Here is a 27,778-nt window from a genome sequence, read left to right as displayed (position 1 = left end):
AACTATTGAGTCACCATCGCTTAGGTCTGGGAACTCAAATTTAAATGGACTGGCTTTTAAGTCTATCTCCTCAGCATGACTTGGGAAGAAATTAACTTATAAGCCCGTCAACGCCATGTTGCTTCTTCTTTTAAAAAATAACTATGCTACTACGTATGGTATTACCATGGTATTTTCAGAATTTTCGGAAATATGCCGGTACTTTGAAATTTGACTTTCCAGGCGTTTCTTTCATATCTGCAGCCTGCAGGCAAGGCGACTGAATCGACATTGAAATTTGACTTTCCAGACATTTAGCCCGTATCTGCTGCGGGGGATATGTATATATTGTGAATCAATTGAGACTAAAAATTTCACTTTCCAGACATTTCGCCCATATCTGTGACTGCCGGGGTGGTGACTCAATCGTTGCTAATAAAAAAATCTGAATCATAAGAAACCGAGTTGAAGGTTTACTCTGTGATCCAAACTTATGAGTCGGAGATAAAAGAGTAAAGGTCAATGTCATGCGGTGAGAATGCGTCACGTATTTTACGAAACAGAATCATTATTTCCAGTATTATTTCTGGGTCTGAGAGGTGATGGAGACAATTGGCCTTGGATCAGCGTTTAGTCTGATATCAAGCATGCCCTTTTGGTCCGGGAAATTTTTGAGTCTGGGTCATAAAGAGTCAGGGAAATAATCAAGCACATTTTGTTGGGATCCCTGTCATTTCGTTCAGTACCTGATTCAAATGAAAATCGAGCACATTTTAGATCGATATTCAGTAAGTATACTCTCGATAATTCAGCCGTGTGCTAGTTCGGCCCGTCCAGCAATTCGGCGTATTTTAGGCAGATTTTCTCGGTGAAATATTCTGGAGGTCACATGCGACATTTATGGTAATACGAGGGTACTTTGAGAAATCACAGGATTTTGTGTATATATAAACGTAATACTTTACAATAAATGAACCGATACCATTTTTATAATAAATAAACCATGTTACTTCATCTTCCAGAAATTTACAGTAGAAACTTATTCGAAATTAGGGATGGAATTTCTTGCACAAAAATGCAAATATTTCTTTCTCTATAGGGCGGCACAGAGGTTGAATCTTTCAACGACGAAGAAGAAACGCAGGACACATAGTGGATCAGATCCTGAAAGACCAATTTTCAGAACGAATTTCGGCGAGATTTTGAAATCGCATCCGCCTCCGATACCACCTGGATTGCTCAGGAACACCGGCAGGAAAGATGGCACAGGAATCGGAAAAGTAATAAATGCACTGATATTTTACTTTAATTCTGTACAATCTATAGAACAAAGGCAAATGTATTCCGAGTTCTTACTGATTTACGACCACTTCTTTCGTACTTGGTTGCTCCAGGTACATCACATTGAGGGGGGGCACAAAAAGCTTTGAGCAAAAGGACTCCTTCTTGAGAAATTTTGAATTACCAACTTCCAAAAAAGCATTTAAAATTACAACACACGACAGGTATTTTCTTTCCATATTTTTATTTTTTAAGATAATATTTAAAAAATTTTAATTTCTTTTGACTATTGTTGAACTAACACCATTTATGCAGATACGATTCCGCAATTTGAAATATAGATGGCAGCACTGACAAATCCGACACATCACTAGAGACGAGTTCAGGATGTTAGGAACACATACTTCCGGCGCATCTCATTCGATAGTAAGTTGCTCGTGACGAGTTATTCGGTTTGAAAGCAAAAAAAAAGAAAGTCATCTATTGCGTTATGTGCGGTGGTGTGGAAATCGTGAGACTATACTCACGCCACGAGGATCCAAATTTGAACCTTGTCAGCTGCACAGTCCAGTACTGAAGTTGGCTTTTTTTTCAACTTCAACGCATGAATGTGAGCTTCACCCATTTGAAAATCTCCCTCCACAGAGAGTAAGCAGATATTCAGTACGTGATACTCAAAAATTCATGCATCGGCCATTTTTCGCTTCAAAATGTGAAAGACAGATGGCAGCACCACAAAAACACGAACCATGCATAAATACATTAGAGTCACGCATACACACAGAACACGTTCATGCATGTTACTAATCCGTTAGAAATTCCCCCAGAGGAATGTTTAAGAGTAGCATGTACGGTTAAGTAGTTGCAATTCTCAAATTGTGCGTCGCAGCAACTTGGCGATTTCACGCGCGTCTGTTCAGTGCTTTGAAATGGTTTTGGGCGGGGTAGCCCGGTCGATAAAATACTCGCCTAAAGTACCAAAGGATGTTTAAAGGTGTCGTGAGTACGATGCCCGGTTCGTCCTTGTCAGAAAACTTTCCTGACACAGGGGTACAACAAAAAACATTAGCGCACCAACCTCTCGATGAGTATAAAAAACAAGCCTGCCCTTCGGAATCGGCAATAAATTGTAGGTCCCGGTCTAATTAGCCCTTGTGTGCAGAAAATGACCGCGGTGCGACAATAATGATAAAATGATCAAATTGTGCTATATGGAACACAGATCAAGCAATTTCGTGTGCAAGAACACGAAACAAGCACGAATATAACAACATACGCTCAGCGGGGCACATGCGCGCTCATAACACTCGCTCGGGCATGGACCAATTGATTAGAAATTCCTCAGGGGAATGTTTAAAACGTGAATGTACGGTTAAGTATATATATATATATATATATATAGTAGCAGCCATCCATTGCAGCCTAAAAGAGATGGTCGCAATTCAGGCGACCAATTAAATTATTGAATTGTATGTACGTGTTTTTTTATATATTCGTTTTAAAACGCTTTTAGAGAATATTAGGATCGGAATATATATACACTAATATTTTCAAGTGCATGACTCGGTTTGTCTAAACTGAGTCATGTTGTTTCTCTGAGTCCAACAAGGATACACAATTTCGTGTAATGAACGGCGCCCGTTGACGAGCACCAGCGTTTGTTCTTTGCCCTAAAAGTCGAGTGCAGAAACTAAGACTAGGCTTTCTAAATAGAGGGAGGTACAATTATAAAGAAACATCAGGAAATCTTCAAGAATGTGGTGACGACCGAACGAGTGAAATCCTCGTCAGAAATTCCAAATGGTTGGTTTTATAAAAAGAAAAAGAAAAAAAGAAAGAAAGAAAGAAAGAAAGAAAGAAAAACAATGTTACTCAGTCATTAGATGTGTTTCTGGGATCAGAGACCTCTCTTTCAGTGTCTCAAGAGGATTTCTCTGGTTTTTTGAGGGTGGAGCAGCATTTTTTTATTCTTCCATTGGATGGTGAAACGTCTAATTTCCCGGATAAACTCTACAAAGATAATTAGCCATGGATTTTATTGCGGTGCTTGTCTGTGTTCTCGAATAGACTGGATACTAATGGTCCTTGATTTCGTAGTTTTGGGTATTGTCTGTTCCGTACCGGATGGATTCACCTCGTGCTAGTTTTATGACTCGTGGTTCTATAAAATCTTCCGAATTACACTTTTATCTAGTGACGCTACCCTTTAGCCATGTTTTATAAGTTTCCGATAAATTTTTTATTTTCTAACTTTTTTCATTGATATATTTGATATAAATGAGTCTCTATGCAGTTAGTGAAAACCCCGTTGTGAAATGCAGGTGAAAGTGATGCTCAGAATGTGTCCGTCACCGGAAGCAAGCAGTGCGGACGCTTCTTACATGACCATGGACAGCCGGAAGAAGCAGGTCACACTGTATGACCCAACGGTTTGTGGTTCAGACCAGGGTGGCGACCGACACGCTCCTGGTGTAGCAGCGCCGAAAATGTTTGCATTTGATGCCGTCTTTTCGCCTGATGACAACCAGGTACGTACCTCAAAATAACGTTATAATAGTACTAATTGATTTAGTATACGACAAGGCTGGACAAATCTCCAAAAACTTCCATGCCTGACCGGGCATGTAACTTAAAATAATATGTGAACGAATCAATATTTTACATGCCCGAAAAATATTATCACTGAATTTGCTTACTTCAAATTTTTTTTAATAATTTAAACTATTTGCATAAAAAATACCTAAAGGGATACAGTTTTTTCCTAAATTATCGAAATTTTGAATGAGAAATGAAAATTAAAAATAATACGGTGACCAATTAAAAAGATAAAATTAGTGAGACCTCTTTTCACAATTTTCCGCACTGTTGCCATCGTAAAAGAAGTTACCGAGTTATAGTTCATCCCGCTTATAGAATCAGGGACGATTTACAGTATGGGACCGGACTTGGCTTGGGCAGGCGCAGGCCTAGAATAGAGGTGGCTAGTACATGCGACAGACAAACCAAAGCAAATCCTGATGAAAATCTGGTCATTTTAAGAAAGAGATTTTCAGAGGCATTATAGTGTTGACTTAAATAAAATTACTTATTGGTATTAAAAGCCTGGATATTGTACGGTAAAGTTCAACTTTTTTCTCGTTGAGGACCGCCGAAGTTAAATGGAAATTATCATGAACCGGCATAAATGGGAGAAATAATTTGCGAGACGGTTAAAAAAAATGTTGGAAAAAAAATTTCCTAACATTCTCTGACTATAATGTTTCATATATTTTGTTATTATCAATACGAGGAAACGCTTTACGCTCGGACCCCTGCTCTCATCTATTATACGGAACATTGTGTTTCGAATTTTTATGCATCATCATATGCATCAATGTAAATTTTATGCGCCATAAGTATTCATTATTATATTTTTAAATTCGTACAAAACTTCATTTAGCGGTTAACACGAAAACATTTTAACCTGTATTTTGACGCATAAAATTCACACTGGTGTGCAGAATAAAATATGCAATATGTGGTATGATAGCATACTTTTTATGCTCGTTTTCATGCTGCGTACCAGTTTGAAATCAACACAATCAACTTCACTTGAAAAATTATGACAAATGATTCAGTTTTCGTTCGATAGGTGGCAGCAAGAGCCCCCATATTTTTATGATGGATATTTTTTTTCGGAAAATTTTGTGCAGAAGAGAAATTTGGCATGAATATTTTCTATAATTTTTTAGAATCAATCGCGGAATTTTTATCCCTTTCAGACATTTTATATACTTTATAACACGGCTATATAACATGCAAGTTTCTTGGAAAAAATATTTTTATGTTTTTATGCAAACTAAATCTTTTCCTCTTCGTCCATGAATACCATCAGGATATAGTATTTCGCTGGAGAGAGAGAAAAATGAGGTTTTCGAAAACAGTTCGGTCATAGTATATGAGGGTCCATGATTAGCACAGGGATGCTAAATATTAGGACCATGAAAATTGATCAAAATACGTTGACTGCACATTTATATCTCGGCTGCCAAAGAACGCATTTCTGTGTAATTTCACGAATGTGTGCAGGAACACTTGCATTATCGTCGATACCTGATTTAAATGAAAATCGCCCACATTTTCGATCGATATTCAGTAAGTATATTTTTGATAATTCAGCCGTGTGCTAGTTCCACCCGTCCAGTAATTCGGCGTATTTTAGGCAGATTTTCTTCGAGCATTGAAGAAGAAAACATATCTTTGCTCAGAAGTTATATTATTTAAATGGTTTTTTTTCAACTGACTTCCAGTAATTCGGTGATTTTGGTAATCCTGCACATCCTGGTCTAGGAGTCTTCCAACCGTGGCCCGCCGACGACATTTTAGTGGCCTTAAGACACCGATTAGTGAAAAAATAAAATCATCATTCCTCTACTATCTGAAACTATGATCGCAATTCTCATTCGTTTCTGACATTCTTTAAAATCATGCGAACAATTGATATTTATTTACAGAAAACTCAAATCTCGATCAGAATTCTAACTGACCAGTTTCCACACTTTTCATCTCGATAAGATAATAATTTAATAAAATTTTCTAGATTTCGTCCGAAACTTCTATCAATGGAGGTCATGGGATGAAACCTTGGAATAAATGTGCTGATGAGTTTGCTATTTCAAGATGAAAGTGTTTTTTTTCACATCAAACATAGTCCTGGCCATTATTGTGCGAAACTCTCAGTGTCATAGCTCTAAATTTTGTCAAATTAATTAACAATTACTTTATGATTAATTATTGCTTATTAATTAATTACTGAAAATTATATAAGTATTCATTTTTATTTTTAATTTTGCAAAATAAATTCAAATTTTGTCATAATATCTTATTGTATAGTCACCAGGAGGGGTAGGGCTGCGCTACCCAACCGCAGTGATTCATCCCTCCCATCAAATGTGACCGTCGTAACTTTACGAAAATATCGAATGCAAAACATTGACCCTCGAATGCTCAGCTCAGCATTGAAGATCCTTACCCTGGTCTGATATGTGCCGGATTAGCGAGAGTTTACTGTATCGCAGAGTCATCAGTCAGTAACTGACATGGAAATGATTGTACGGGACTCACCTGAGGTAATTCCAACTGAAAAGCGTGTCTGGGATACTCCCTATTCCCGTTCTCTCCCTTCAATCGGCCTATCTTTCAGCACCAAATCTACAGTAGTGATGTATATAAATATCTATGATGTAGAGGAAATCATTCCCTCATACCCTGTACTGTATACGCCTCAAGGTTCATCATCGCGCACCAGAAGGTTTATTTCAGACATAATATTTCACGTGGGATGGAAGAAGCCTCAAACACATTTTCTCTAACGGAGGAGGAGTAGGACAGAAAAATTGAAGCTTTGTAACGGGAAATTGACTCGGAGGAATTTCTAATAAGTGAGATTTACAGAAGCAAATAATGCCTTCGGAGGGAAATAAGAAAAGGAAAGAAAAAATTCATAGAATGGAAGATATAACGTTGAAACGCATCGCCGAAGACATTAATTTAAAATGAAAGGAAAAAAAAAAAACCAGAAGAAAATCGTTGTTACATAAACCTTCCTCTTTAATGTACGACATATTGGCTAATATCAATCCTTCGTTTCTCATCCCTCCTCCCATCAAATTCGCCAACATAAGAATGTCTATCCTTTAAAAAAAAAAATAACTTAGAAAACGAGGGATGGAGGTTTGAAATTTTTTCCCCCTTCACGTTCATCAAGAATTCAGGGAATTGGTTTCCAGGTCATTTGTTCAAGTGGTTGGAAAAAAAGGGAGGAATCCCCTACCCTCATACTTTTCGCGAAAATATTACGGGGGTTGAAATTCATTCTCAAACAACCCCACGTCTACTTTCCATCATTTGATTTCTTTTGCCTTCCTTTTACAGTACCAGCCAGTCTGGTTGAACTCACTGATGTACTGCTGACTGTGGAGGGTGGAGCATAGTCGTCGTCATCATCATCATCATTGCTTCTACACCCCCCCCCCCTTCCTCGCAACTACTAAACGAATTCTTTCTTTCTACCCCTCTTAAATCGAGGTTGTCATTTCTCAGTACTTAGAGCAATATTTTACATTTTGTGCGGGGGGAAAAACTATATTTACCTCATTTTCAATTTTTTTTTACATATATATAGATATATTTATTTTATTTTATTTTTTTGATGCAGGCCGAAGTTTGTTCAAGTTCGCTGTGCGAAGTGATTAGCTCGGTTGTTTCCGGTTCAGACGGATGCCTTTTCGTTTATGGCCATTCGAAGTTAGGTAAGATTTACCACTTATGTGTGAAAATACTATTTTAATGGTTGAGGAAACGACTTCCAGTTGCGTTTAATGTGTGGTGTTTTTTACGAAATCCATCAAAGGAAAATATTTCTTTGAAACTAGATACTCTGTAGGCGTGTAAAGGAAGTAAAATTTTAATCCAGAATGTAGGGAAATTTGTAAGTGAAGAACTTTTAGCAACATCTTTTTTAAAACAAGCGCGTTCGTAATTTTGCTCATGCCAAGTGTTTACTGACATACTTTGCACTCAGAGACCTTTGCAAATCATGTCGGTAGTGTTCGTTTTGTGTCATGTGATGGAAATATTTAAGATGAAGCTTTCGTGCAACGATTGCAATGATGTCCACCACAAGAAATGTGATACTGCGGAGATTTACTGCCACCGCCAACACCGAGCATACCCCACGCTCTGTCTCTTGCGGGATATAAGCAGTTTACCTTGTGCGGCTAGGCCATGCTGGAAAAACGAGAAAACCGACAGCAATTGAAGTGGGAATTGACCACGTGTTACGCAGGGCATCGCAGTTCCGATGGGAAGGATGGGACTGGTGAAGATGCTGAAAGTCAAAGCGTGTCTGTTACAAAATCGAGCCGTATTATGAACGATGGGGATGGACGAGTGAAAAACCAAAGTCCCAAAAGTTAAAGTTACAGCGAGCAGGACGATGGAAATTCACAAGACCCAAAATTCACAATATATGCAGGAATCGGACTTTTGATCATCTACAGCATCTACAGAGAAATATATTCACATTACACGATTAAAAATAGAATATATGGAGATTTACTGCCAACTATGTGGAATGTATGGTACGAAAGTCATGGGTGACACTATTTACTGGAGCTTGAGCTGTGCTAGAGCGATGTCGGGTGTTTAACGGTGGCTTTGTGCGTGCACTAGTCATCATGATTCACTCGTTCTCCCAGTCTTTTTCTTAAACAGTTTCATCCATTTACGAACTTTGCCATTAATATCGGTAACCAGACTATTGCTACTAAACGATACATGCGTCTCGTCCATATTCCTCTGCGGAACTTCTAACGAATTGATACATGTTGGAATGAGCGTGTCCGTGTTGTGAACCTAATGTGAAGCTTGTATCTGTGTAATGCTTGTTATAGTGCTGCCATCTGTCTCATATTTTTCGAACTATAGGTGAAGTGTAATGATTGATTATTTTACTGCTGTAGGCCTGTTGCTCTCGGTGGTGAGACTTTTTAACGGGGAGATCGGCTTGCATTCACACCTCAAAGTTGGGAACCACAAAAAATCAACTTCAGCCGACCACCACTGTGGGGTCGGTGGGGTTTGAACCCGGGCCCTCGCGATGAGAGTCTGTCAATATGACCACTCGACCACCACAGCAGCCGGTAACCAGACTATTTACATTTTTCACATCTGGCTGCCAACTTCATGCTGTCATTAAATTAGCAGCGACCTAAATTATACTGGTGTGGGCATTTCGATATTCTTAATCACTTCATCGCATGGCGCACATGCAATGTTGACAAGTTGTTTGAGGTATTTGTTTGTTGTGGTCTTTGTGTTCGTATTTGTATCTGCATGGAATTCAAAATGGTGTCTATTAAATGCGAAGTGCGTCTATATATATATATATATATAAAATCGATTATATATATAATCTTTTCTATAACGTTCTTAGACTAAGATAAAGGCATAGCGCTCTAGGGCGTGGTAGCCCGGGCCGATAATATACGCACCAAAGGATGTTTAGAGGTGTCGCGAGTTCGATACTCGTTTCGTCCTTGTCAGAAATTTTCCTAACACAGGGGTATAACAGAAACGACGACATGACCACAGAAGAAAATTGCTACTGCAGGGAGTCTTACATCGAAAGGTTAGCGCAACAACCTCTCGATGAGTATAAAAACAACCCTGCCGTTCGGAATCGGCAATAAATTGTAAGTCCCGGTCTAATTAGCCCTTGTGTGCAGAAAATGACCGTGGTGCGACAAAAATGATCATTTTTCAGTCTGGTCCCGATACGCACTTCATAGTTTTTCGTTTTCATTTATAACGATAACTGCTTGATAACTGTAGGTGCCTCCAGTTCTTTGAGTATCGTTCTGTATAGGCGTTTCACTGTATAACAAACTGATTTATAAAAATACATGTATTGGAATACGGCTTAGTACCTCCCCCCCCCCCACACCCCTGTGACTCTCCCTGCTCTTAAGTTCTGAATTTTTAGAAATTGTTAAAAATTTTTGAGCACTTCAGTATACGAGTAGTTTTCCATTATGATACAATGTTTTAGTATCTTCATGGAAAATATATTGCTTAGACCTGTGTCAAATGTGCATGAAACCTGATATCACATTTCTTGACTCTATAATCAGAGGAATGTGTCGTTAAACGGATAGATTCGTTCCATGTATTTATTTTCATCAGCTGAAATCCTAAAAAAATCTGAAAAATATTTCTATAATCTTTTAATCAACGTGTGTGTGATGTTATCAATTCGAAAAGACAAAACTTATGAGGGTGCCACATAAGTTTTCTATTTGATTGATGTTCGGACTGAATGCTGGTCAGTGCAAAACCAAGACGCTTATAGCTCTGAACCGCTTTTCCGCTGACTTTGAGGTGTGAATAGAAGCATGATCTTGCTGAAAATTACAGCTTTAAACACATAATATTTCACCAAAATGGCTTTCTAGTGTTTCTTGGTACATTTCTGAATTTTGACTACCATTTAAGAATGCGAATGAGGTTTGTCCATCATAACCAAACACTCCATATTATCACAGAACATGCCAATAATAAGAATAATCGTCTGGGTTATCTATGAATTCCACTTCTTTTCATCAATGAAGAGTATATGCAGCCATTCACCTGAATACGACATATGGTCTCGCGTCCAGTCCTGTTGAGGGCACAGTGATGGTAGGCTGAAGTTTGTTTTCTGTGGTTTTCCAGATTCGAGGCGCGAATGCGAGCCGTTTTCCCATTCGAAAAAGTCTGTCTGCAGAGAGCAGGCAGGCGTACAACACGATATTGGCAAAACATGAAAAACTCAAGCATTTCCATCTTTACTTTAGAAAATGGAAGCCAGATAGCAGCATGAACACGCAACAAGCATAACTCCGACAACATAAATACGTTAGGCCCAAGCATACACTCAGAACACACATTCCGGCATGTGCCGATTTATTAGAAATTCCGTAAAGGAATGTGTACGAGGTGCATGTTCAGTTGAGTGGTAGTAGTCAAATTGCGCATGCTTATGGTGATGTTTCCAAAAGGGTGCACGAATCAGTTTTGTCATTTGCATGCAGCTGACTTCATGGATTCATCTATGAACAATTTCTCGAAGCAAGTTCTCGTATTTTTCTTCCGTCGTGTTAACTGGGGGTCTCTTATAGATCTGGATTTCAGTTTATAATATTCACCACATACTAGCACTCTATAGATGCGTCGTTCAAATCGATTTAATTCAATAGAGATTTGAGAAACAGATTTAACTTACGACCTCAGTACCATCAGTTGGCATGGTGCTAAACTCATGGAGACATTCGAGGTTCATGTAGAAAAAATGACAAACACCCCTTTGCGACGTAAATTTACGTGGCATATTGAAATTTGCATGAATTTTATTCTATGCCTATACTTTTGAGGCACGTAAAACTCTTTTTTTTTAATTTTTTCTCTTTAAGTTTCAGTTTTTATGAAACCATCATCTTGTACATTCTGGAACATCTGTTTTCTAATCTTGGATAAAATTATTAACAAGCTTTATCAGTTAGTTATAATTTTATTATGGAATATAATATGTGCCTAAACTTTTGTGGCGCACTGTACTGTCTCAAGTTAAAGCAAATGAAATGATTTATGTTCCACATCTCAAGCATTTTTTTTCCTCGTAGGTAAAACGAGCACAATGGTAGGTAGCAGTGCTTCCTCGCAGGATCTCGGAGTAATACCTTGCGCGATCTGGTGGTTGTTCCGTGCAATCAACGAACACAAGCACAGGACTGGTTCGAGGTTTTCCGTTCGTGTCTCAGCTGTGGAAGTATCAGGAAAAGCCGAAGAGCTCAGAGACCTCCTTGCCGATTACGCCGCTGGTGAGATAGATATATCTTTGGCGAACTTTGACAGTTTCGTACTAACAGGATTTGCTGTACGTCACGCGATGATTGATGCGTAGCAGAATTTGTGCCCCGTGGAAGCTTCGAGTAGACTATTAGACATTGAGTAGTAGTATACGGGTACGAGTATATAGACGTTGCCTTGACGCTGTTACACTGAATGTTGACGTGTTGTGTTCGCGAAGCTCGGGGTTATCCCGTACTAATACGTGTCAGTTGTTCAACAGAGGCACAAATATTAATGATCGTTATTGAATTGATCGGTTATAGGAAACTTAACTGGGGTAATTTAACTCTTGTCCAAAACTGTATGGCAGCTAAAGTTATGTAATGGTTTGATGTTACGGCCAAAATCTAGCGTCTTTGTGAAGTGGCCGGCAACTGGTCGATCACTTCTTGAAGTGGCCATTGTCTGAAGTCTGGGCAATGTGCAATGGTCGTCCAGTGCACGGTAACTAGACTTGTGACATCCAACGCATGCGGACGAACCGCCACCAACGAAACTTTGGTTAGCCAAAAGTCCAAACATGCTGATGATGCTATAATATTAATTTAGAATTCGCTTCTTAGACTCCCGCCCCCCCCCTAACCAGTTCATGGCCCACCGCTCTGTCTCCATGAAGAGATTTTGGCAGGTGGTCGAAGAAGACCTCAGCCATGCTGGAAAAGGCGCATGAATTTGTTGTAAACCTAAAGTGAAGTCAGTTTCAGTGTAATGCTCGTTAAGCGTAGTGTTGTCACCTGCCGTCGATTTTTCCTAGCTATGAGTGAAGTGTAATGACTGAATAATCGTATCGATGTAGGCCTGTTGCTCTCTGCAGCGAGACTTTTCAACGGGAAGATCGGTTCGCATTCACATCGATTCGTAGATCATGATTCATCATAATTATTTTGTTGATCTATACGATTAAAGGCAGACTTCTTGTTTCTCTGTTTACAAATTTAAATTCATATTATAATATATTATCTTATTGTATACAGCTTATTATATAATTATCTTATAAATATATATATAGGAACAATGCTAGGTAAACTGGAATTCCTTTGTAACGAAATTTCATTATAACGAAGTGATCCCTCCGGTATATTGGCGTTCGTTATAAAGGGATTCGCTGTATAACACGTTTTTAGAACATCGAGTTTTATTTAGTGTTCATAGGAAAGTCCCTTTATCCTAAAATAACAAGCGAACTGTTGATCCTAGAAACGTATTTCCAATTAGAAAAAGTATTCAGATAACGTGTGGAGCTCAAATATGTCATTTATATTGCAATTGGTTCTATAGTTATCAAAAAAAACAAAAAAAAAAACTTCTATTTGGCAATCCTGTCCAAAAAAACCAAGTCGGAAAATTGTTTCCCTTCTCCGGAAAACAGGAAAAAAAAATCCACGCACTTAAGCGCAATATCCGCTGAGATATTTGAACTCGAAAATTGCTGAAAATGAGGGAAAGACCAGCATATATGAAGCGTAGAATAAGCTTGTCCGTTAGTTTATGCATTTCTTTCCTTCATTTACGGTGATTTTCGATTCATATAAGTCCGTAAATATTGCACTTAACCCTTTAAACGATTTTTAAAATTTCCTGATCCACATTATTCTGCCACATTTGAAATTGCGAAACTTCTTCACAAAATTGCCATCTATTTTAAAGAAGATTTTTTTTTTCCCGATTGCGAGCTGATAACTGATCCTCCCCGCTCCCCGCAATACAAAATTTACTCCACCCATCGCTTTAATTTCCCTCACTATGACGCAAAACACCTGTCAAAACGTGTACGACTTTCTAGGAAGAGAAATACTTCATTTTGGGGGAAAAAAAAAGTATTTTGCAGTCAAATCTCGGCAAGTTCAATGTGCAGCAGCCGACAAAAAACATTAAGAGTTATCGTTAGTTTGAGTTATTGGAAATTCCGATTTCAGAGTGGGAAAAATGAAAAATTTACTAAACTAACAAAGCGCTATTATCGTATTGGTAAAACATGTGAAACTGCTGGAGATGAAGAAATTCGAAAGGATAAGTTACTCTTATTCAATCATATTTAATTATTGAATGAAAATATTTGGAAAGAACTAGACGTACATATAATTGTATTATGGAAACGGACGCATACGTGATACTCGTATGAATGAAACGACGGATATAAATAAAATCTATACATGATTATTTTCTGTCAAAAAATGCAGTGGTTTTTGACTGTCCCTCTGTTTTTTTTGTCCTTCTTTCGAGAGAAAGCCATTCACATTTTGCAAGTAGACAAATTAATCTGCCAAATCCTGCTGCTAAACGCTAAATTCTATTGCTAAATGCCAAATCCTACCTACTATATATATAATATATATAAATGTTGTTTCTAAATTTCTCTTATTCCCAAAAACTTCGACTTAAAGGAAAAATTTAGTACCAAAATACGGAAAAGTTTAGGGGCTAAATGAAAACTTCGACTAAAACAGATATTCAAGCTATCGGAGTTCGAGTTATAGTGAATTGATTGTATTTATCTGAGTGTATATATCTTTACAGTGCTGAAAGAAAAGGGGGGGGGGTACACAGCCTATTTTTATCGCGCCTTCTCTTATCTAACCTTGAACAAGAGCTGACTCCGCGTACTGGCAGTTGATTGATTGGAGGGAGTAGGAATGGAAAACATGTTTTGCTGTAAAAGCAACTTGAAGGAATTTTTAGAAGCCGAGGTGGCTGAAATAAGGCAGATCAAGTTTAACGAGATATCTCGGGATTATCACCGAAAGGGTTAAAGACATTTTTTTCCCTGTGGGTTCAGAAAAGACAGGACAACAACTTTCTGTAACTCAGTTTTTTAGGAAAGGGTGACCAAATAAATTTTTTTTATTTTAATAACTATAGAACCCCTTGCAATATGAATGACGTGTCTGAGTTTTACACGTTATTTGGATACTTTTTCTAATTGGTCGTATGTTCCTAGGATCGGTAAACGAATTATTCGAGGGTAAAGGGACTTTCTTATGGAAAGAAAGAAGGCACCCTGAATAATATTTGAATAATACTTTATGCTAAAAATTTAAATTATCAATAATTCAGATTTCATTAATTAATTTTATTAATAACAAAATTAATTAATGCCATTTAATTTAATTTGTAATAAAAATTTAAATTTCATAACTTTTTTTGACTGAAGAAACATGTCTTAATTATTACTTTTGTTTTGCAACTGAAAGGTACTGAAGGCAGTACTTCAGCACCTGGCGTGTACTTGAGAGATGACCCTGTCTTTGGTACGCAGCTGATGAATCAGAGCGAGCTGAGGGCACCCACGGCCGAACGAGCAGCTTATCTACTGGACGCTGCATTGGCTGCAAGAACACCAGGTAACACAGTTTCCTGATCCAAAAAGTTGAAACGATTAGAATCCCTTGCAATGCATGATTAATAAATATATAATTTTAAATGTTATTTTAGATGGAATATGCACTTAATAACATTCATAAGCGGTGTTTCTGCGTTTTCAACTGATAAATATAGTTTCATTTTTTTTCCACAGAGAACGATGACGAAGCGAAAAATGCCCATTTCTTATTCACGCTGCACGTCTATCAATACAGGGTAGAGAAAGGTGGTAGAGGTGGAGGTACTATCCATTTACCGTTTGAACATACAGAATGCACAGGAAGTCTTTGAAGCTTAATTCAATATTCGGTTGAGATAATATCGGTAAATATTTTATTTTTCTAGTTGCTGGTGGTAGGAGCAGGTTGCATTTGTTCGATCTTGGTAGTTGCGAAAAAATGTCGAAGTCACGTGACGGAGGTGGAGGCGGTTGCTTGTCGCTTTCGGCTCTCGGAAACGTTATCCTAGCTCTTTTCAATGGACAAAAACACGTGCCTTATAAGTAAGCTTATGCTTTAGAATTGAAGAATTTCAGAACTAAAGAGCAATTTCAAATAAATTTCATACTAATTTATCTCTTTTTTTTACCTTTCTTAAAGAGATAGTAAGTTGACGCAGCTGCTGAGGGAAGCCGTTGGGAGTGTCACGTGCCGAGCTGCCATGATCGCTCATGTATCGACTATTCCGTCACGATATCCGGAAACTCTGGCTACCCTGCAGTTAGCTTCACGAATACATAGGCTTAGGAGGAAGAAACTAAAGGTAAAATCCAGGGTTTTCATTTCTTCAGCGAAAATTCAACTTCTAAATGCAAAAAAAAAAAAAAAAAAAAGAATTCTTATAGTTATTCCTTATAGTTTCTCTTCTTTACATCATTACAAGAAACTGCTGATAAGATAAATTAAAGTTACTAACACACAAACATACAAAACAGGGGAAGCTAAAACATTAAATAGGTGAAAACAAACACAATTGGATGGGGGAGGCAGAAAATCAATGCCAATATCCATAATGGGGACCCAAGAGATCACATGATCTGTCCAGGGTCAAATCACAAAAAATTTCAGCAGTGGCAAACACATGTTACTGACACACAACACTCAGCATTATAAATGATGTAAATGATGCAAGTTGATGAAATAATAATGGAAGGTATGGTTATTATTTTTATTTATGTAATGGTATTTCTTTCTATTTTTTGAGAATTCAAGCGTTCATTCTTAATTTTCGTATTTAATCTCGAATATCGATTAATTCCCATTTCTATTTCTAAAACAGTTTCCTTCTGCAACGGATTCGGGACCTTCCGTAGACGAGAAAGGAGTTTGCCGGCCATTTGTACGAATCCACGCAGTCGGTGAAGATGGGGTCAAATCAGGCAGTGATCAAGAGTACACATCCAGCAGCGAACAGTCCTGCGACACAGTAATTTTCGTCGGTTCTGGAAGGGGGACCCCAATCCCGAATTCCGGAGCCGGGAGACAGGGTGTTACGTCGATATCTCCTTTGGCTGCATCCGCCGGTACGAGTACAGTGACTGGAACCAACAAAAAAACAACAACCAAGGGCGGACATGGCCAGCCGTCTTCATCAAAATCCATGCTACCCGTGGGGACATCAACCTCTACTGGTGATGATAAGACAATCGACGGCCAGGGCAAGATGGCTTCTGGTACTCTAGACCCGCATAAAACTAGTGTTACAACCGGTGCCTCTGCGAAGAAGAAGGTTTCTTCCACGTCTACCTATTGTTCTCCAAAACATCAAAAGCTAGAAGCAGTGGGTGCCTGCTGCTCATCGCCGAAGTGCAGTGGTAAGCATCTCGGCAATGAGAGTCCCAGTGATTCTAAAAGAGGCAGGCACAGCATGGAATCGAACGTTAAGGCCTCACCATTCAAATCCTCTAAAAGCAGCTCCGTTGACCCTCTAAGAAAGCTTTTGCCGGGTGCCGGTTCCACTCCGAATAGTCCCCAATCTCAGAGAAAGAACAAGAAGTCACATAAACTTGACCACGGAATGGGTAGTGCACCTCACATAGCTCAGCAGCACCAAGGAGTTATACCGAAGCCTATCACTAAAGAGCCTAAACTCGCCAGTGACGAAACTTGGATAGATGGTCCAAGGTTTGTGAAACCGAAGTTTGATTCTCGGACACTGCACCAACTTCAGAAAGAGAAATGGGTGGATGGTCCTGGTTTGTATGGGTATATGGACGCGCAAAAAGAGACCATGGTCCGAAAGTGGGTTCATGACCATTCGAAGCACATGCCAGACGGTGAACCTCCAAAGTCTAAGGAAGTCTGGATCGATTTCCCTCCAAGCAATGAAGATAGAAGCTTCCATACCGGTGTGATAAGCAAGCAGCGAGTTTCGAATGAAAATGTGGATGGTAAGGTGCGAAACCAAGACTCGAGGAGGGAAAGGTCTAAAAAATGCTCAAAGCCTGGCAGCCAAATCAAAGTAGAAGTTGAAACTCATCACTATGCTAAGCCATTTGCCAACAACAGCCCTGCCCGAAAGAGCCACAAAGAAGAACAACCTCTTGAAATCAACGAAGACCTTGAAGTTGCTTGTGAAGAGGAACACGAACTTCCATTGGTTACACAGGACACCTTGCTAGATACAGGGGAAAATGAAGGCAACATGAACAGCATAGATGAGCTCTACCGGTACTTGGAAAGTCAAACTTCTGACGAAAACTCGAATAGCTCAATGGACTTGAACGACAACGAGAGTGAGGACTTGAGCACGAAACTACAAGGTGTACAAGAAAACGATAACTCTACATTCACGATGAGCAGTACTGTCACCAAAATGGACAATCAGATGGCTTACGAGTCACTAGAGTACCCTAACGCTGACGCTGTGCCAATGGTAGACTCGTGCATACAGGTTACAGAAGAGGACATCTACTCTTGTTGTGGCTATCCATACGAACTATATAATCTGCAGCAGCCATTCAGAGACGATGGTAGTTTCGACGGGTTTGAGCATCCTCTAAGGATGCTCAGTGCCGAAGATCTCAATCTAGCTTCGTCCTTCACTGATTCGCGGGCTGTGAGTGTAGATCTGGATAGTATGAGCGTTCCAGATAACTGGACTGGAGGTAATGATGAAATAGACCCGGACCTTACTTTGAAACTCCTGCGAGGCCATTCATTGCCGAAACGTGGTTTTGAGGCAAGAAGTAACGCTGATGGATCCAGGAGTGAAGAAAGGTCCAGTTTCAAGATTACTGCGAGGAGTCAGACACTATCTGCGAAGTTAGAGAGATTGTCCCGTCTTAGGGAACTATTCGAGAAGAAGAGCGATGGCGAGGGCCGATGGAAGTCACCGAAGATTCCTGATCGATTCGGTGACATATCATCGAGAGACAATCGTTTCTTTTTCTCGAATAAACTCCATCACAGTGCCGATTCCAGTTTGGAAGAGCTCAGAGAGAACGACGCGAACAGCATCCACAGTGAACCTGCTGAAATGGACGTAGAAAAATTCGATTTGCAGTTCAACGTGCAACCGATGAACGGCCTGAGACTCGAAGAATTTTACAATAAGATATGTAAAGTTCCAAAGTTTCCGGACTGTTTGTCACACTTCGGTAAACCGACTCAAATCGTTCCCCCGATAGTCAAACAACCAAAGAATTATTCGAGTCTTTCTTTCGGTGAACTCAAGTCCCTGAAAGAAACATTGAAGAACTCTAAAGAGCAGTTAAAAGACGAATCGTCGTCCAGGACGTCCTTAAGCTCAAGAACACGATGGAGTGGTTCATACAAGAGCTGCGACAAAGACGCCGAATCAACCGAGCTCTTGGCAAGTGACGAAGTAGACCATCACCGAGCGGTGGTTGACTGCGATGTCCAAGAAGCCATCAACAGTGCCAAGAGTAGTCCGGGATGGACGAACTGTTCTACGACAGGGGATTTCAAAGCGGCAGAGACGGAACAAATAAAGCGCAGGTCGCTCGTTGAAATTGTTCACGAGCAGCGATGCCAAGTCTACAGTGAAGGTCCCCTGACGTCGACGCCCAATCATTCGCACCATATCACGAAACAGACGCACAGGACATCCAAGTCAACCAAGGTCATCACTGAACAAATCACCAACGTAGTTAGCAACATAGAAGTAACTGAGTTGAAGAATGAAAGTTTCTGTTTCAGAAAACACGCGAGAAAGAATGGAAGTCCGAAATTCTTCCGCAGGAACATTGCCGACATCAACGGACGAGGCAGTTCGTCGAAAACGTCCAAGAACAACAACAGCAACAAGCAGGTCCAGTCATTCACCAAATTCCAACAACAACAACCACACACGGGCACATCACAGTCTCCGCTGGGAGAATCAGCTCAAAAAGAAGATAACAACTCGCACTATTTCTCTCAAGTATCAACCTTCGACGGTGGTGCCGACTCAGTGGCCCTGCGTAATCAGATCTTGAGCAGAAGTACTTCTACTCCAACCAGCCCGTTCTCTTCTGAAGGCACCATACAGCATTCATGGACGAACCTAGATTACTCTTCGCCTGCTGGTACTCCGTCGTACGTTTGCTACACGTCGTCGGGGACCCCTAGTGTGACGACGGTTGCGACGACGGCTAAGGCGAACAAAAAGACCAAATGGGGCATAAGGACGTCCAGTAGTGGCCACGGTAGTGATAGTAGTGCTTTAAGTGCCGACATGAAAGAAACTAAAGAGCTTCTGGGTTGCATGCCGAAGAGCCAGCAGTTTTCTGGCACTAGCAGCGGATACGAGAGCATGCCCAGAGACAGTGAAGGTACGCCATTATCTTCTTCCAGTCACGAGTCTTGTTGTGACGGTGACGGCAAGCGAGAAGCTAGAGGAAGGAAAGGAACTCGGAAAAAAAGCCAAGGTAAGAAGGTTTTAATTTATAAGCACCATTAATATACAGTCGGCCCACTTAATCCGACACCGGATAATTTCCTCCGGCATCAAAATTTCCCCCATAGAGACAATGTTAAAGTTCCCCCGCTTAATATGATAGTTCCAGCGACTTTCCCCCGCTTAATCGAATATTGCGCTTCACACGTAAACTGTAAATACACATCAACCACTATACACAAGCAGATTTTATTGATTGAAACAGTTCGAATTAATGAAATATGTTAAGCTTTGAAAAAGAAAAATATTCATTTGATAATAGGTACCGGCCTCCAAGTATTCAAGTTGCCTTCAATTCGTACATTTAATTACCTTTATTTTGTTCTGTGTTGAGCGAATGAAAAGTAAAAATTTACTTTTTACTTTTTTAAGCCTTTCTTAATGAAAAGTAAAAATTTTAAATATTGTGTCATTGTAATTAAACATAATTTTCACATTTCATTTTTTGCTGTCCGATTTATTCAAGAAACTTTATCAATATTGATCCTTCATAAGTTTTCAATATACAAACTATACTAACTCTTTAAAATGACAACTGAATTGTTTCTCCGCATAATCGGATATTGTGTGCTGGAATCGTTGATATCCGATTAAGCGAAGCTGACTGTATTTTCATTAAGCAGCGATTATATCTTATTCTATCATGATAACCAAACATTCTTGTCATTTTTAATGAGCAGAAATGAAAAAAGGTTTACAGATAATGTCACAAACTATTAGTCCTAATCGGTATCCAGTACTTTTTGTATATGTCCCACCAATACCCTGGTGGTAAAAATCAAGGGTTTTAACTCTAAAGAAGTCCATGGGCACTTGCCACGAGTCTGTCTCACATGCGAAGGATTTTCCACAAATGGAAGTGTCTAGGAAATGGAGGGGGGGGGGGAAGAAACGGGTCATTGAAGAGGATGTCGATGTAGGGTATAAGGAGTAGTCACCAAGTGGCACTCTGCAAGCTGTTACGAAGTGGCCAGCATATTGCTAGCGCAGGAAGCCCCCCATGAGGGGTTAGCGCACTAAAACCTCAGTGAGATATATGGGAAAAAATGTACCGAACGCTGCCTTAGTCAAATTAGTGCTTGTGTGGAAAAAATGGTGAGACAAAAATGATCAAAGCAAAACGCCGGACCATCACCGTGGACCTGTACCCGCAGAAATTAGATCATGCGCAATAAGTACTAAAGTAGAAGAAGCCCTGATCATATAGTTGATTTCAAGGCTTTACTGCTTCTTCACGGCAATACCAGGTAGCACGTGGCCAGCATATGGCCATACGAGTACATCGACCTGGCTTGAAGACACTGCCAATCTACTATTCTCCGGAAATGTTCATTTCTTCTTTCGATTTTGTGGGAAATCGCATGTAAATGGTGCAGTCATCCACGGACTATTTGTGTCCAAGACCAGCGGTTTTTGCCGTTACGGCATTGACTAGCTGGAGACTCATTATAAGAAATGCAGGATTCTTATGAGGATTACATCTAAGACTAAGTATATGTTGGTTTTGTTTCTGGGTAGGTTTATGGCTACTATGTTGATTAGAGGTGCATAATCTCCTACCATGAACCAAATGCTGCCCGCCATGAAATTCCACCCGGCCCATAGAAAGTGTCTTACCAGAAAATTATCATTACATACAACACGATAAAAACGTATGCTGAACATATTTCCTTCATAAAAAATACAGTAAATTTTGATGCATACGCGATGTATTACCAATTACCGCCAAAAAAATTTGTCAAATCCAAGTAAGGTTGCCAATTACAGCCTAAAAAAACTGTCAGAGGCAAGTAAAGTTGTCAATTGCAATAAAAAAAAGTTGTCGAAGGCAAATAAATTTGCCAATTACAATCAAGCATATTGTCGAAGGTGTTAATATATACATCATGAAAATAATGCCCATTCTTGAAAAAAATTCAATTAAACCTTGTTAAAAATAAAGGAGAAGAAAAAAGACATTTTATGAGAGGTTGGGACGACAAAAATTACGGGAATGTCCCGCAAAAGTCACCCCACATATACAAGTTTCTGACCCGCGAGTTGCATAATTACCGCATATCTGGCACGTGGACTAAAAAAAAGGTTGTGCACACTTACTGTAGATTGAGATGTTTCATTAAGAAACATAATTTTTTATTTTTTTTGGATCGTTCAGGTTCCGGGAAACGCAGCCGTTCCGTTCCAGCAAGACCTCCAGTGACCGGTAGTCCGACATGGCAGCAGCAGCAGCAGCAACAACAACAGCAGCAACAGCTCATGTTAGATCAAGGAGCCCTACAGCCCATGAGGGTCCGAGGACGACTGGTTCGAGACCTCCACGATCCATCCTTATTTAAGCCAGAAGAAGACGTTTGTTGCACGAGTCTTTTGTGTTGTCGATTATTGGACTTTTACTGAGTGCAAATATCCTTAGGTGGTGACAACGATGTTGGTATAAATATATATATATATATATTGTAATGAGCTTGCCCATTTGCTGCGTGATACTCATATTTCTTTGCTGGTTCCTTCAAAGATGACCTTGAAAATAAATAATCGGTTACTAAAAAGTCATGGTTCTTTAAAACTACAGGTAATAAAAATTTAACTTTTTTGAAAGAAACGTTGAATTACTTTGAAAATAAAGGAAAAATTATGACTTTTCTCTCTCATTTCACCAAGACTTTCCATACAAAAAATCCATTTTTCCCCTCTTATTTAACCTCATGAACCAAAAATTTTGTTTTCGAAACACCCGTATTGCTTCCAGAATTCACCACAAATATTGGTAATTGGAAACCAGACGCTTTCTATAAAAAATGAAGTTACCCAATTCTGAGCTATCTACAGCCGTGATTATTCATCGAAAAGCTATGAAACTTTGCGATAGTCTTAATGAAGGGATAAAGAGAATCTCCAGAGAGCGTCTTCTAAGACCAAAAATCTTTCCGTAGTTACTGGTATGGAATCATGGTTGCCGAGTTTTTTTATTACCAATGCCCGTTTTTACGAAATATCAATGCCGTATTCACATGAAGAAATTCGAATACAAACGGTGCTAATGAAGATGTGGAGATAACCTGCTATCAAGCTCGAGCAGATTAATGACATGGTTGCAAAAGTTAGCATTTGTATTTAGGAAATGCTGTCAAATGGTGAATATCGAAACTAATTCTTTATTTATTCCCATTTCTTTTCCATCTTTTCAGGAAGACATTCCCGAAGTTTCATAGCTTTCTCCCACGCATAAACAAAATGGTTGCGAGCATATCGCATGACCGTCGTTGATTTTTTTCGCGCATCCACACCTACATTCAGTCTTCAGAGCACCATTTAGAAACATGAAGTACAACGATATTCACTCAAAATACAAAAAACGAAACACCATAAAGCTGTTTCAAGGCTAATATAGCCACTTCGCCAGTGGATATAGCCTGTTATAGCGCAACCGCTCGATGAAATAAAAGCACGTGGTCGGAGCGAGAGCCGGTGATGACGATGAAACGATTATTAGACGCAGTGTATCGATGATAGAGTGGTAGAGAGCGACAAGTTTAAGTGTTGAGCCTAAATATTAGAGAAATATGGAGAGCTAGTTGAAATCGTTCGCGGAAGAAGAACATATTTTGTGAACACGGAGCGCTTCAAACAAATACAAGTCGAGGGGTAAAGAGTATTTCTGGATGGTTTTGACAGAGTTGAAGTTAAAGTGGTGATCGCTGGTCCGAAACGGTGTTGTGCTATATGGAACACAGATGGTAGCGCCAGCAAGAACAACAAGCAAGCACAACTCTAGCACCATAAATACGCCAGGGCCATGCATATGCATACATTCACACGATACATCACATGTGCCGATCCGTTAGAAATTCTATAGAGGAATGCGTACGAGTGGCAGGTACGGATAGGCGGTAGTAGTAGTAGTAGTGTTGTGCTAAGAAGAGTGTTTGAGCTCCTGATTTTTGACGTGGCATTTGTGTGCAGCACCATGCTGTCCATCTGAAATGGGATATCATAGACCTTGGTTTAGAATAGACCATTAGAATCCTTGTCAAAATAGACCAAAATGGTAACCCTTTGTAATGTAACCCTTTCAGGCCCGAGCATTCATTTTTTGTAATTTTCAAAACGTTTTTGCATTCTCAAAAAATGCATTAGAAACACAAATGTCAGCAAATCTTTATTTTTTCAATTTTATTTCTGCAGGGTATATTTATCTTCACATACAATTTTTTCCAGAATTTTATTGCTAAATTTTATGTAATATAAATCACACATTTCCCGTAGGCACTTTCTCCCGGAAGCCATCTAAAAACTCTTTGAAAGTTTAACTCCAAGTGCTTCCCCTCATGAAAGGCCCCAAAATTCATAGTCACCATATTTCCAACTCAAATTTTAAAACAATTCTTTAAGTCAGGTCCTTACTCCCCGGGGTCAGATGAAAAAAATTCTACAGTGAGAAAAAGCAACTCACACATTTGCGGCAACGGGGTCTCAAAGGGTTATGGTTGCACAAGTGTCTACAGACAATCGCGGAACAGTGTCTGTAAACAAGTGTTGCACGATTTTTTCTATGAATGTGGACATATCGCTTATGAATATCTTTGGCGATAGAAAGCTCAGAACAGGAATCTCTAACTATAGAAACCCTCTAATATTTTGCTGTTTATACTTTCATAAAATATATTGTACATTTCTATTACTATACATCCTTTACGACATTTCTTGCTTAGTTTTAACGTTTATAATATAATTTAACCATACCACAAATAAATGTGAAGGATGATACAGTGGAACCTCCCTTAACGGACGCTCCCCGTTAGCGGGCACCTCCCCGTTAGTGGACATTTTTCCGATCTCCGGTCCAGTGGAATATACCTTTAATGTATTTTACTCCCCGTTAGCTGATAGCGGACAGTAAAATCAGGCAAATTCAAATTTGCGAATTTTTGCTCATAAATCGAGAATTTGTCATATTCAACGGTGATTATGTACAATGCCAATCCGGTATTGGTAAATATGATAATCCGCCAATTAATTATTTGATTAACTGAACATAACTGTGGTCCAGGATGCTGATTCCGAAAGGTGATGCTGGTTTTATTTGCACATGTTGATACATGTGAAGAAAGCCAACATAAGTGATAATGATGTTATGAACGTTTAATTTTTCGTCGCAGTTATTTTAATTTAATTTTTATTGTTAAATATGTGTAGTGCGCATATCATGTACGGCTAAAAACAATGAATTGGTTTAATTTAGGAGAGGAAAGGTTATAAATTTTTCTTCTATGAAACTTTCCAACTTTATTTCAGAATTATGCATAATCGTCGGTAAAAGTGATAAATATAGTGAAATTTAGTGAAACATTTTTTTTTATCGAGACGATTACAAACACAAATACAATACAAATAGAACGCCACAACAGGCGAAATGCCCAACGAGGTGGCTGAGGAAAAGATGCTCATAAAAATATGGATGTCATATATTTCAAAAATATAGCAACCCAATTAAAAATGCAATTAACAAAAATTGTAAACAATATATACACATGATAAAATATTATACAATGCCCATAAATAATACTTATGGTTGTCTTATTCTAAGTATGGATAGCTTCTTGATTTACCCCAACATGTTTATCGTATTTCTTTTTAAACGTGTCAATTGAAGATTAAGCATGATTGATGATTAAGCATGACCACCGGTGTATCACTTTTACACACAGTAACCGACTACGACCGAAGACAAAATTTAAAAAATTTGAGTCATATAAACGAGGTTACTGTCTATCTTACCTCCCCAATAGCGGATACTCCCCGTTAGCTTGGTCCCATGGGTGTCCGTTATCGAGAGGTCCTACTGTGTAATATGATTGTTATACTACTTTGTTGAATCCATATAATTATCAATCTATACTGATTCATGTTGAGTAACCCTTAGTCAAAAACTTTACATTGCACTGTTAAAAAAGGCATGTTCTTAAGGAAATTTTAATGGTTTTACAGTATAACGCGCGGGGCCACTGGTTTTAAAACTGGTATTGGTTTTGCCGAATCGGCTCTGTTTTTGAGATAATACATACTCCCAACATTTCAATACAAGGTGATTCAGAAAAGATGGGGGAAGACTTTAAAGAGGTGATAGTACACAGGAATACACACAGTTGTAATCGAAGAATGCATGATCTAACATGAAACGCAAACGCGTTTCGAAACGGCCGCTCCGTAAACGTTAAAACGGCATTCCTGTTGAAATTTATCGGGAGAAAAACAACACCATGTGTACTACCACTACTAAAATATTTTTTTCTATCTTTTCTGAATCACCCTGTATAGTCTGCAGCCAATTTTTGGGTTGAATTTTTACTTACAATTTTTATTTATTTTTATATGTTACTCAATTTACTGTATCATCGCTATCATATCATGATCAGACATCAGTGGTTTCTTTATTTATTGATATTAATTTAAGTAGGTATCATTGATTTTCATTTTGCACACTTCGAATGCGATTTTTATGCTGCTTATGTAATACTATCGAGAGAAATTTAATTTTTACTTTATCTCAAAAACTAGGGCCAATCTGACAAAACCAATGAGATTCGGAGAATCAGCGTCCCAAAATCACTGAAAACTTTTGAGAACAAAATCATTGTTTTACAGTGATTATTATATTATCACCGAAATCAGCTGAGGTAACGGAATATAAAATGAGAAAATCACCACAAATATGCATTCAGAACCTCAAATATATTCTTCCTACATGTTACATTACCTTGTTGTGTTTTCATGGAATATCTTAAATTTAAAGTTATGTTTACTGTGAATTGAAATGACTAGAAATTTTGTTTGTTTCAAGACACATAATTGTTGCTCATCGGTTGTTGTGTTTTTATGTTACTCTGTGATTGACACACATTTTTTTTTCCCGCTATCTCATAATTCAAAGCTATGCAAATGGTATTTCCTATAACGTTGATGATGCCATGACACATGTAGAAACAATGGGGAAATTTAGAGCTGTACAGCAATTTAAATGACCATTTTTCGTTTATCATCAATAGCGTGTAATCATCGTAAAACATTTGTGCTGATAAATACAAACGTGAGAAATGTATGCTTGTATCATGGTAATGTATAAATGAAAAAAAACAAACAATGTACGTTGTGATCGGGAAAAAAAAATCATTTTTCACGAATTTTGTAGATTTTCCTCGCCTGTAATATATATACACACATAACACATCATATACATATATTCCAAATTTATTTTGTGCTTGTCCAATAACGTGGCAGTAATTTGATCACGTGAGAATCGAACGTGTAAAATAAAGAAAATTGATTTATATAAATTTATCTCTCGCATGAAATTTTTTTTTGATGTGCAATCTGGTAATCTACAAAATGTAATACTAATTCCTAATAATTTTAGGTATAATTTCTAATAAATTATAGTTAAAACTATACATCAATTTTTATGAATTTTTAAACTCATGAATTCGTAAATAGTTTAAAAATTCATAAAAATGGAAGGAATCGGTGTATTTAAATGGGTTTGTGAAACACATCAGTTATTCTCACAAAGAGGGATATTTTTTCTTTAATACAGAAAAAAAAATTTAGTTCTAATTTTTGTTGATCGAGGGCGCTAGAACAGGAGTGATTATATCTGAATCTTTCATGAATCAATTCTGTGGCCGATAACGTTCGTAAAGCTTCAGCTGGTGATTCGCGGCTGAGTAAAAACCGTTTTATCAAAAATGGTCAACATCAAAAAAAAAACCTTATGTAAGGTCACGTAACAAGAAAATTCATCGTCCATCCTGCATTTTATAGGACACCGATTTGC

General features: G+C 38.6%; 1 protein-coding gene across 4 annotated transcripts in view; it reads left to right on the top strand.

Annotated features, from left to right (window-relative positions):
• Positions 1 to 27,248, top strand: part of LOC149082629 (uncharacterized) — a 207,034-nt gene extending 179,786 nt beyond the window's left edge. For all 4 annotated transcript variants that reach the window (XM_089235896.1, XM_089235895.1, XM_089235897.1 and 1 more), the window contains 10 exons: positions 1,079 to 1,259; positions 3,582 to 3,788; positions 7,457 to 7,550; positions 11,460 to 11,657; positions 14,880 to 15,029; positions 15,203 to 15,289; positions 15,394 to 15,550; positions 15,648 to 15,810; positions 16,327 to 19,918; positions 22,103 to 27,248. In XM_089235896.1, coding sequence (XP_089092022.1) covers positions 1,079 to 1,259; positions 3,582 to 3,788; positions 7,457 to 7,550; positions 11,460 to 11,657; positions 14,880 to 15,029; positions 15,203 to 15,289; positions 15,394 to 15,550; positions 15,648 to 15,810; positions 16,327 to 19,918; positions 22,103 to 22,344 — 5,071 coding nt within the window. In that variant the 3' untranslated portion in view covers positions 22,345 to 27,248. The remainder of the gene's footprint in view (positions 1 to 1,078; positions 1,260 to 3,581; positions 3,789 to 7,456; positions 7,551 to 11,459; positions 11,658 to 14,879; positions 15,030 to 15,202; positions 15,290 to 15,393; positions 15,551 to 15,647; positions 15,811 to 16,326; positions 19,919 to 22,102) is intronic.
• The last annotated feature ends 530 nt before the right edge of the window (positions 27,249 to 27,778 follow it).

The sequence above is a fragment of the Pholcus phalangioides genome, unplaced genomic scaffold (genome assembly GCF_987345545.1).
Source record: "Pholcus phalangioides strain wild (caught in Gottingen) unplaced genomic scaffold, Ppha-v1.0 ptg000009l_1, whole genome shotgun sequence".
Lineage (NCBI taxonomy): Eukaryota > Metazoa > Arthropoda > Arachnida > Araneae > Pholcidae > Pholcus > Pholcus phalangioides.
Note: the sequence above shows the minus strand (reverse complement) of the source record. Positions and strands in the feature narration are given on the sequence as shown.